The sequence below is a fragment of the Stegostoma tigrinum genome, chromosome 4 (genome assembly GCF_030684315.1).
Source record: "Stegostoma tigrinum isolate sSteTig4 chromosome 4, sSteTig4.hap1, whole genome shotgun sequence".
NCBI lineage: Eukaryota > Metazoa > Chordata > Chondrichthyes > Orectolobiformes > Stegostomatidae > Stegostoma > Stegostoma tigrinum.
Window position 1 is genome coordinate 76,604,790 of NC_081357.1, and position 12,595 is coordinate 76,617,384.

Below are 12,595 nucleotides of genomic sequence, written 5' to 3' on the forward strand. Positions count from 1 at the left end.
ACTGCCCAACAAAACTACTGCTCATGATTATAGTAGCTAATATCAAATCTATTTTAAAAATAACACAACTGTATCTCTTTAGTTAGTGGCCCTTCAGTAGTGACTCAATTTTCTTTATGTACATCATTAATTAACAGGGAGAAAGAAGGGATAGTTGATTTGCTGCACAAAAAAGATGGATACGTTGGACCAATTGGTTTTGACTTATCCTACATTTTTCTTAATAGGTAGCCTTGAACCATTGCTTCCTGGTCTGGAGTGCAAAGTTTGGATAATTCCTGGGTCTGTAAGCCTGATCTGGGAAATAAGTGCCCTGGAGATGGGGATTTTCATTCCAGTGTGGCAGGGTTTTCTGAGAGATAGACCATGACACCGCATGGCCTATTATATGTGCCAACTCACTACAATAACATGCCTTCAGCAGTATAATCCCTCAGAATAACAAACATTTCACCCAAGTGCAAAATCTCTTGTAACGATAAACTTTAAAATTGATAGACCTAATTCAAAGAATCTGTGACTGCTTGGAGCTATTAATCAAACTGTGAAATGGTAGAAACCCACGTTGTTAAAGGAATTTGTAAAATCAGACATACAATACTAATCTAATATTGATATCCCTCAAGCTTATATCAACAGACTGAGATAAATAGCAAGGTATATTTTATAATAGTCCAGAAATTTCTTTCAAAGGTTTGAAGGGCAGGAGTGCTTAATGCTTTGATATCTTTGATATCTCTCTGGAGAGTTCCTCTTTTGACACTTCTGACATTGTTTTTGACAATCTTCATGGGAGTTACAGCTGCATCAAATATCCGCACCTTATATGCGCATTCATTCCTATTTTTAATAGCCTCAAAGAGCACTTGACCCCTCTGAATGGTTACCTTTCAAAGTTTGTTATTATTATGGCATGTGAACGTTTTCCTATATTATCTTTGAAATATATCAGTTGTTGAACTATTGCCAAAGTTTTGTCAATTTCAGAATTCCTTTGTGCCACAATTTTGCCCATTGTTTTCACAATATCAGCAGAAGTCTCATTTATGCATGAAAATTAATCATGCCAATAGGATCCAAATGTGGTTCTAATGCATTAAAATGCACACTATTGGGCCCATGCAAGATTATTGGACAATAGAGATATGAAGTATCATTAAAATCAGCTATTAAAAGGGCTTACGAATTCCCCTCCAAGTCACTCACCATCCTGGCTTGGCAATATATTGTTGTTCCATCACGTTATTGAGTCACAATCGTGGAATTCTCTCCCTACGTGGGCCTACCTACAGCAGGAGGACTGCAGTGGCTCAAGAAGGCAGCTAACCATCATCTTCTCAAGGGCAATTAAGGATGGGCAATAAATGCTGGCCAGCCACTGAGACCCGTATCCCACAAGTGAATAAAATAATCTAACCACTACACCATGTGATTTTATTTTCTGCAGTAACCTTTGGTGAGACACACTAGCAAATCCTTCTGGAAAGTATAAGTAAATGAAGAGGCTTCCCATTGATTCCCCTTTATCCAAAGTACATGTCACCTCTTCAAAGTACTTCAATACATTTGGCAAACATGATTTCCCTTTGACAAAGCCATGTTGAATCTGCTTGATGACCTTGAACTTATCCAAATGCTCTACAATACCTTATTTGTTGGTAGCTTCTAACATTTTCCCCACAACAAATTTTAAGTTAACTGGCCTGAACTTTCCTGCTTTCTGTCTTCCTCCCATTTTACATTCACCATCTTCCAATCTCATGGGACTATCCCAAATCAAGGGAGTTCTGAAAAATTAAAACCAATGCATCAACTCTCACAAGTCACTTCTTTTAAGGCACTAGGATAAGGTCCAACAGGCACTAGGCACTTATCAGCTTGCAACCTCAGTAATTTGCTCAGCAGCTCTTCACTGGTATTATGATTTTCACAAGTTCCTCACTCTCTTCTATTTCCTGATTCATCACTGCTTCCAGAATGCTTTTTCTATCCTGTGTAGTGAAGACTGTTCTGAAATGCCTGTTCAATTCATCTGTTATTTTCTTATTTTCTGTTACCATTTCTTCAGTCTCACTTTCCAGTGGACTAATACTAATTTTTTACCCATTTTCTTTAAATATTTAGAGGAATTCTTATTAACTTCGTAAAACATTTCTAGTTGGCTTTCTCTTGTATTCAAATTTTCCCACATTTTTCAAATGTCTATGTTATCATAGATGGTGGAACCAACTGTTGGATATTTTTCATGCTTACTAGAATGCAACTGATCTGCATATTCTGAACTATCCCCATAAATGTTTTCCACTGCATCTCTATTGACCTATCCTTTAACCTAATCTGCTAATTCACTTTATCCTGCTCTGCTTTCAGGCTCTCATATTTGCTCATAGTTAAATGTAAAAAAAACAGTTATACACTCACTCCTCTCTCCCTCAAACTGAATGTAAAATGTATGGTAAGTGTTACTGGGGGGTATCTTCACTCTGACATCATTAATTAATATAATCTCATCGCATAATATCAGGTCTAAGTTATCTGCTCTCTGCTCAGCTGCAGAACACATTTTTCTAAGAACCTATCCTGAAAGCATTCTTTCAATTCCTCATCGAACTTGTCTTTCTCCTTTGATTTTTCTAGTAGACATGGAGCTGAAAATTTCCCCATGATCATCACCATGCCTTTCTGAGAAGCTCTCATTATTTCTTCTTTTATCCCCACCCTACTGTATAATTACTGCTGGGGGAACTATGCACAACTCCCTCAAGTGATTTCTTGCCTTTATAATTTTGCTTTATTTCTACCCAAAATATAGCCATGTCTTGATTTCCTGAAATTAGGTCATTCTTCTCTGTTGAAAAATATCATTGTTAACTAACAGAGTTATTACAGCATCCTTTCCTACTTTTCATTGCATTCCTAAGGGTCCTGTACATTTCAAGATTCAGGTCGCAATCTATGTTATTTCACAGCCGCATCATTGTACTGACTTCTGGGGCATATTATTCATTTCTATTTATATTCCCATTTCATCTGCATTGTTTCATATGTTACATATATTCATCACATTTAGTTTTATTCTTTGGCTCGTTTTGTAAATTTTCATTATATCTATTGGTGGATTCTTAGCTTCATACTTTCTATCCCATCTTTTCATAGTCTGTTCATCATTTCCCGTATTAATATCTTTTCACTTTGGCCTTGAGTCTACTTTTTGATTTACAACATTTGGACCAATTTTCTGAATTTTCCAAATTAGATCCCTGGTGCAAATTTGATCGAAAGCGATACATCATTTAATGCTGAGTATTTGCAAAGCCCTGTGTACTTAAAATTTTATCTGGACACTGACTATTCCACACATATCAATTAGTTGGCATTGCTTGCCTAATTGGATGTTGGTGGGTTTGTGGGTTTGTGGTGGGCCAGGCCTTGGGTCAGGTTTCATCTGGGATACCTATCAGATATATGTCAAGGCATGCTGGGATGACTGTGTATTCTTAGGGCCAGGCTGTGCGAATATAATATTTACATTTTCCTTCACAGGCTTTTTCCATACTTTTTGTATGTGCAGCATTTACCTCAGATGTATTCTGTTTTATCTTCATACCATTGCACTGGCTTTTCTTTGCTGCCAGCACATATGTATGGGTCCAGTACCTCTGGAACTCAGGTAAGCAATTTTAATCCTTTAAAAGGCACCAAAGAGGTGAGAAAAAGTGTTTTTTTTTGTAAAATTACAGTGACGTTTACAGAAAACTGACTTTATTCTGTTTCAAATTAAATGACTTGTCAGTAAGGATAAAGTCTTAACTTTCTCAGTTAACAAAATTTAGTATTGCACTACCAGTTGAAATACAATGAAATGTTAAAGTAATAAATTCAAACTTGAGAAATCTAAGTTACACACAATTCAAATTTTCTGCACGATTTCTGTTTAATTAATTCGGGGGAATGGCTTCAGAGAGCAATCCAATCGCTCTTAGCCTTTTTGAAAAAAAAGTATAAACATCACCAAAGTTTCACTAGTGTATCATCTTGAATTTCAGAACAATCTGGCAAATTGATTATTATTTAGCTATCAGTGCACAACTTGCATTTAGCATTTTAATCACTATGTCCAGATGCCCTTTTATAATTTTTTGAGAATACATGTTACCTTAAAATGTTAATGGAAGCCTAGTAATGATTTCAAATCCTTTTGATTGAAAAATGATTTTGGAAGTCTGAGGTATGACATCTGTTCACTGTAGAAACTTTAATGCCAAATCTACAATGCTGATGAACACTCAACCCATTAACATTCAGACCTTGGCTGATGTTTCATCAATGCCTGTGGCATTTTGTGATCTACTGATACAGAGACCAGGAGACGCAATAACGTTAAAATAACAAACTAACATAATGATGTTCGGCCTCATTTTGGTAGCACATTCATAAAATACTAGCCAATTAAAACTTCTTGCAACAAGCAGAAATACAATGGTGTATAGTCCGACTCCCTCATGCTAGCTTTCCTAGTGTAGAAATTATTCATAACACTTTATCCAAAAATAATTACTTCTATCAAATCTTATCTTTGACACAGGTATTAGGCTTTTCTGAACTGCAACTTCCTGCTCCCTCTGTTATTTCATTTGTACCTAGCCATCTTTGTTGTGCCTTACAATCATAATGTTAACTTCATATTAGTTAAGTCCTTCAGAATGAATATTTCTTGACTGTTTTCCAGGGTGAGATCAATTGATAGAATTAGGTTCCAAATGTCTCTTATGGATTAGACTTTTAAAATTCCAACAGAGCAAAGTATAGTGGTTCAATTTCAACCATTTCATAAATTCAATCATTCATTATAAGCAATGAAGAGATATAAACTACTGTATGAATCCTGAGCTGAATCTAAGCAGCTTGTACCTTTGGCTCACTTTTACGATATGTTCCACAGCTCGTATGCAATATGCCTTTAAGATATGCTTTTGATAGACTCCATTCTAACTGAAGGCCCTTGAAGCATGCCAAACTGATGGAAGTGTACCACTGTTTTGTAACTAATTAACTTAGCATTAACTCAGCCACTGAAGTCCTTATGCCCTACTAAGTAGAATTAGATTTAGAATTAAGTTTTATTCAAGTACAGGGAAACAGGAGTCCAGTGAAAAGTTTACAATGTTGCCATTCACAGATCCATCTTAGGTACGGGCTGCCTAGGTATAAAATCTTAGGTAAAAAGTCAAAAAAATTAAGAAATGTGTGAAAAATTCAATTTTAGAAAGTTCTTGTTAGTATAAAGTTGTTAATAAGAAATAATGTTAAAAGTTCCAAATTACAGTCTTTCTTTAGCCATGGGCCTGCAGTGTTCCATGCTGGGCTTTCCTCACCAGGGGTCTATCCCTTCCCTATGCTGGTCTCAATCCCCCTCCCATACTGGGCTTGATCTCTGTCCCAAGCTGGGATCAATCTCTTGATCTCACATCTCAGAGCTGCCATTTGCTGCCAACCACCATCTGCCTCACCTCAGGCCGCCAGAGTTCCACTGTGGTTCTTCTACGATGCAACCTATCACCAGAGTTCTGTTTGGGCACACCAACCACCTTGTGACCCACCACCAAAGTCCCCGCTCTGGGCCCCAAGCTGCTGCCATTGCTGCTGCTGCCTCCACAACCACACTCCCTTCAGAAGGTAAGTAGGGAGGAAATAAAACTGAAAAAAAGGAAAAGAAACCAAAATAAAAGAAACACAGTGGTCAAGCTCAGATTCAGCCGCCATCTTGGAATCTAAGTATCTATATGTCAGGAGATGTAATAAACATGTTTAATCGTTCAGCACTACATTACCTATGTCTCATTTCTACGTTAAGGGAACAATCATAGTATTGTCACAGCAGATATGAAAACCCTGCTTGAGGCAAAAGCCCACCAGATGGTGGTAGATCATTGACTCCTTTTCATCAAAATTAACACATCTCACCTTATAGTGCTTCTTTCTCCCGTGTAAATGGTGACTGATGTACTGCCAGTCCTCCAACATCCTCCCCCTCTTCCACTTGTAATTACTGATGTTGAAGGCATTATAAAAATGATAAATTTTCTTTGAATTTTTTTGCTGATTGTGTGAGACATCTGGATGCTTGGGTCCCAGGTAATGGGGGAGTTTACTGTATATATTCAAGCCAGGAACGTGTGTGCCTTGGAAGGGCAAAAGGAGGCGCTAAAATTCCCAAGTACCTGCTGCCATTGTCCTATATGGTGGAAGTCAAGAATTGGCATATGCTGTGATGATATCTTAGCAAGTTGTTGCAGTGTCCCCTATAGAAAGTACACATATAGTACTATGGTAATCTGGCAGGAGTGACAGATGAATACTTAACCTAGTCCCAGTCAAGCAGCTGCTTTTTTCTGGACATTGCTGAACCACTTGAGCAATGCTGTTGCCATTTAGGCAAATGGAGGGCAATCCATCACAGATCTAATTTATGAATTGTTGATGTTAAGTGACTTTGAGTATGAGCAAACAATCCACTTAATGCAGAATACACAGCCTTTGGCCTGCCCAGAATTCACTGAATTAATATGGCCAGTAAATTTCGAGTCATTGGTGAAACCCGGTAGATTGATGCTATAATACTTGATGATGATAATACCATTGAGTCTGAAAAGTATGTAGCTAATCGCTCTTGAGATGATCATTTTACTATATATGAGACATTTACTCAAGATTAACATATTTGTTGGAATTTAATGAAAATGTGTTGCCATGCCATAAGCTAATAGACACGAGAAGAGGCTAAGTAATTGCTTGTGTAGGGCATGAAATACCAGCATGGACCTATTAGACTGAAGTGCCTCTTTCTGTGCACTTCTTATGTTGTAATGACAAAATATAACTTAAAACTACAGCCTCATACTTCAGTTAACCTTGGTTAATTTATGGAATAAAATGTTATGTATGGCAATGCATTATGGAATAGTGGTAATAAAATGTGAGGCTGGATGAACACAGCAGGCCAAGCAGCATCTCAGGAGCACAAAAGCTGACGTTTCGGGCCTAGACCCTTCATCAGAGAGTCTAGGCCCGAAAGGTCAGCTTTTGTGCTCCTGAGATGCTGCTTGGCCTGCTGTGTTCATCCAGCCTCACATTTTATTATCATTATGGAATAGTACATGGTTATAGTGAGAGAGAGGCCATTTGACTCACCATTGTCCATGCTGGCTATGAAGGAGCAATTCACCTAGTGTCACTTCCCTTGCTTTCTCCCTGCAATTTATTTTTTTCTTTGGATAAATGATCTAATTCTCTGTTAAATACCTCTTTTGACCCAGCCTCCACCACACTTTCAGGCATTGAATTTCCATTCTTAAACTTTGTGTGTAAAACATTCTTCCTCATGACCCGTGGCTTCTTTTGCCAACTAACTTAAATCTGTGCCTTCTTGTTCTTGATGTTTCCATCAATGAGATCCATTTCTCTCCATCTACTTGTTCTAGGCTCCTCGTGGTTTCTAACATTTCTAACATCTCGACTTCACTTCAAGGAGAACAGCCCCATCTTCTCTAATCTATTTATTTAACAGAGGTTCTTCATCCTTGGATCCATTCTCCTGTATCTTTACTGCACTCTCTCTAATACCTTCATTATCCTTCCTAAAGGATACTGTTCAGAACTGGATGTAACTTAGATATGGTTGAATTACTCAAAGTAGGAATTAACTGTTTAATTATTCAAAATGAAGAAACATTAGAAGGTAAGAGGGAGATTTTAAAAAAGGCTGGCATTATACATTTATTAAAATAACAAGTGGTGAAGTAGTGAGTAAAGCAGTTATTATTTTCTTATTCTGCAATTCTAAAGAAAAATTCTTGTTACAACCATCAAAGAAGAATTGTAATTTAATGTTTACTGTACTGCCAGCTATGTTTCCAGACTTTAATTATTATTACTTTCTTCAAAAAGAAAATCCATTTAGCTTGGTATATACCGATCATATTGGGCATCATGTGGAATCATCAGAATTATACCAATGCTTAAAGGGTTAAATTATAAGGCCAGACTGCATACATTTGGCTTATATTCCCTTTAGTTTATAGGTTACAGAGTGGTGCCAGTGATATAGTGAAATGAAAAAAAAGATTTGTGATACAGAGAAACTGATTTTTTCTAACTGGGAAATACAGGAAAATAAAGCCCAATTATAGAGTTAGAGCTAGGCATTCAAATGACATCTTTTCCATTCTAACAAAGTTATTAGGGGGCATTCATTTTCCCAAAAATGCTGTGGATGCTGGGTCAATTGAACTTTCAAGTTTGAGATCAATAACTGTTTGTTAATCTGTAAAGCTAGGGATATGGATCAAAAGTAGGTTAATGGTGTTCAGACACAATTAGGCAAGACCAAATTGAATGGCAAAAAAAACTTTAAGGATCACATGATCCATTTGATTTCCTGTGTTCCTATATACACACAGGGAAAAATGCATGATCACAATATTCATCCATACACAAGATTATGAACAATTAAACAAAGTGAAACTATCTCATTGTTTAGTCATCAAGATACCAGAAAATTTCTTCAACTCAAACTTGAGCAGCAGAAAATCTGTTTATTTAAATAATCAGAACTAAAAAACTGCCTGAAAATTACACATTCTTCTATTCCTAACTTAGTTTCAAGGACAATCGTGAAACTAGACCAGATTAAAAAAATACCTAAATTGAAGTGTGGAATAGTATCATGATGCTATGATTCTACACTCTTGGTTTGAAGCAACGTTGGTGGAGTAAAGGGTTGATTATGCCTTTACTTCAAGAATAGTTATGAGCGATGTCACAGTGATGCCATATCATGTGGAACTGGAGCTTAAGCCACTAAAGTTCTAGAGGTTGTTCTCTCCTTGTGTATATTTATGCTCAATAAAGTTTGTTCATATGCATTCAAGTGAGTGTAAACCTGAGAAACAGATGGTTGTGCAGAAAATACAGAGCCACCTGGATGTGTTTTTCCAACCTGTTTTCGCACAATGGAATGCCTGAGAAAATACTAAAAGTGCAACAAAATGGTGATGCAATGTATAACATCAGAAAACAGTATTAATATCGGAGACTTCGCCCCACTCATTGGACTTTCACCATCAGCTAGGGTTTGCAAGACCAGGGCTATTAACTTTCACCGGTGAGCTGGGTAGACCAGTATCATGGAATCTGAAACAGAGATCCAAATGCCACCATTGCTATTTTCTGGCAAACTGAACGTCAATGAAATTCATTAGGTTGCAAATGTATAAAGTAGTTTAAGGTGATAGATTTATTCATTAGTTTGTATATAAAGGGGATTAAGCTTATAAATATATTATATACTGAAATGAACGTCTTCTTGTGCTAATTTTGATCACATCTTAAAGTGTCTGTTAGGTACTTTCAACCTTACTTTCAGCCTAACATTACATGATGTCTAAAATAGTGGCAGAGTAGGATGCTGTAGCTGAAGCTCATCCATTTTGTCTGTTTCTCTATTTTTTTCTCTTTTGCGTTATTTTCTCTTGTTCTGTCTTCTTTCTTCTTGGTCTCGGAGTCCTTGCCTCAGCGCAGGCTCGGACTCTCGGCCTCGGATTCCCTGCCTCAGCACAGGCTCGGACTCTCAGCCTTGGACTCCCTGTCTCAGTGCAGGCTCAGATTCTCGGCCTCAGATTCCCTGCCTCAGCATGGGCTGGGACTCTGACATCGGACACCTAGCCTTGGACTTTTGGCCTCAGCGCAGACTCAACAAGGTGTCCTCTCGGTCTGGTGTAGCAGTCTCCTGATAGTCTTTCAATGGCCAATGACAGTTTCTCAGTCCAATAGGACCTCAGCATTGGCTTCCAGTCTCAAGTGATTCCAGAGTGGTCTCCTGGCCTCAAGAACCTTGAGATGAAGCCTAGCATGGTCTGAAGTCAAGGTCTGGCGTGGACAGAAGGCTTGGTGCTAGCAGGCACTTGATTGGAGGGCCATTGTTGAAAACTTCTCATTTCTCTATTTTCTAATTTATTCCTACAATCTGCAATGCTGGACTTTATAGTTCATTATTGTCTAATCTTTTTTCTTAAAGAAATGTACTGAAGAATTTGTACCCCAGTAAGATGGCGCCGCAAGTGACGAATTGTAAACTATCACTGTGCACATATGACTACATGTGACAATAAAGCTAATTCAATTCAATTCAGTTCTACAAGTGGTAAACTGATTTACTCCAAGGAACAAAGGAGAACTTCATCTGGAATTATATTTTGACTAAGAATGAAATAATAGAGCATCTTAATTAATTATATGTGACATATATCAAAGCCAAAAGAAATTTAGTATGTATACGTGTATGAAGATACTTATTTATTATAAATGTATATACAGAAAATTAGACCGGGCTACAATCATCCTTCTCTTTGCATATGAAGAGGTTAGTACAAGGTTATCCACCTTTTAAAAAAAAGCATTTTTAATTTACACTAAGATTGCTGCTTGACTGATATTGACACTTATTCATGTACTTGCTGGAAATGGCAGAAAATTACATTGTGCGGAGTTTTCCTAGATGGTTAGAGATCATTTTTGACCAAGAGAAAATTGGAACAAAAGTCATTTGAACTGTATCCTGATGTCATCCAAGCTTCTGCCATCTTTAAGGGAGGACTAACAGAAACTAATTGAAGCCTGCAACTGATAAGCATTCAATGCTATCAAGGGGACAAAAAAATGGCATAGCTGAGATCAACCATTCACAGAGTCTTGTCATGTAAGGGGCATATTATTGGGACTAATATTAGTGGCAGTGGTCTTAGCAAAGAAATTACTGGCAATTCCTACAGAAGGCTTCCACAATTCACAGAGCTGTAGATCTTCCAGATCTCCCCTCCATTTTCTTCAGAAATAACTTCTTCAAGTCACTGCAACATAAATGTCTGTTCAATCACTGGGAATGGCTGCCAGCGAGCCTGTAAACCCTGTGTGTTCAGTCCTAATTCCCAATCCTCATTCCATCTGTCAACTCTAATTGGGACAGGGATCCTGGATGTGACCTTCTATGGACATTTGCCAGGAAGTTCAACTGATAGGCCTGATACTCATGTGTCTGGATTCCCAACCCAGAAGTCAACTCACTGATGGTCCAAAAACCAAGGCAGCAAGATTCTAAATATTGTCCTCTCACATGGAAGAAATATTTGATTGAGAGGAGGCTAAACAAGGAAAGAAAAGTGCAGCTGATGAAATGACAATATCCAACTCAGCATTTTAAACATTGATCTATATAAAGCACACAGCATTCACAAAGTATGGAAAATTTCAGGGTTTTTTAAAATGAAGGTTTTCAAATTCCATTGTTGGTGAAATGCAGGTGTACTGCAGACATTTATGATGTAATGCGGAGGCACTGTCTCCCTGACTTACTCCAGGCCCCACAGTTACCATAAATGTTATCACCAAGCTTCCTGTTGCTAGTTGACGACATGAGAGAGAATTCCAGGATAGGGGAAATCGTTGACACCCATGTATCCATTTTCAGAGGGAGCGATTTCATTTGCAGGATCATGGAGATGGAGCAAGAGGTCATGAGTGGTGGGTTGCCTGAGGCATGACCCTGAGAGGACGGAGCTTCTGAGGAAGCCTATGGGGCATGAAATAGACAGGTGGAGAGCAGAGTGAGGATAGGCAGAATCCTTGCATGGCTGTATTGATGGCTGCAGAAACTGTTTTTACAGTATGTTTTAATGTATGAAGAGCAGCGTGTCATCTATCAGAGGCAGAGCATGGAGTCCTGCAGGTGGCTCAATCTCTGGAGTCTATGTTTAAGAAGGAACTGTGAGAAGATAAATATAGCCGTGCAATTTTTAGAAGATCAGTTAATGTCTTAAAGGTAAAGCACACTATCTAAAGAAGAAGAAGAGCAAGAAATTCAGAGCCACAAACCTTCATTTCTGCTCAATGCACGGTAGTACTGGCTCCCATTCTTTAGCAAACAAGTCTGCTGATTCAGAATAAAGTATACAGCTTGAAATTTTTTTTAGATTTGGATTGATAAACAACAGTTATTGACTGTGAAGAACTTCTGGCTTCATGATAAATTTCTTTGTACATTTGGAACTTGTACATTTGGAAATTGAACTGGAAAATCTGGGTCTTTATTAAACTAGAGGAAAATCTTGCTTAATAATCTTAATATATTAGGAAATTGGTGAGTATTACAGTACAAATGAGCCCTTACTTTTATGATGAATTTAGCTGAGACCAGTAAGTTTTTTTTTTAGCAAAGAATAAATCCAAAACTCTAGTTATTCTGGGAGCTAAATATTCAAGGATACACATTTTGATGAAAGGAGAGGCAGATGGGCAGAGGGCCAGGATTGCCTTGTTAGTAAGAAATGAAATGAAATTAATAGCTAGAAATAATGTAGATATGGAAGGTGTAGAATTTGTGTGAGTAGAGTTGAGGAAATGCAAGGGAAGAAAGACCCTGACGGGAATTGTGTACAGACCTCCTACCAGTAGTCAGGATTTGGGGAAGAAAACAAATCAGGAGATAGAAAAAGCATGTAAGAAAGGCACTATTACAATAATCATGGGGGATTTTAATACA

The 12,595-nt window shown here is 37.7% G+C and overlaps 1 protein-coding gene across 1 annotated transcript in view; it reads left to right on the forward strand.

Moving 5' to 3' along the window:
- The window catches only part of LOC125452701 (macoilin-like), a 117,317-nt gene that overhangs the window by 64,498 nt on the left and 40,224 nt on the right, over positions 1-12,595 (forward strand). The window contains exon 3 of the mRNA XM_048531408.2: positions 3,544-3,670. Coding sequence (XP_048387365.1) covers positions 3,544-3,670 — 127 coding nt within the window. The remainder of the gene's footprint in view (positions 1-3,543; positions 3,671-12,595) is intronic.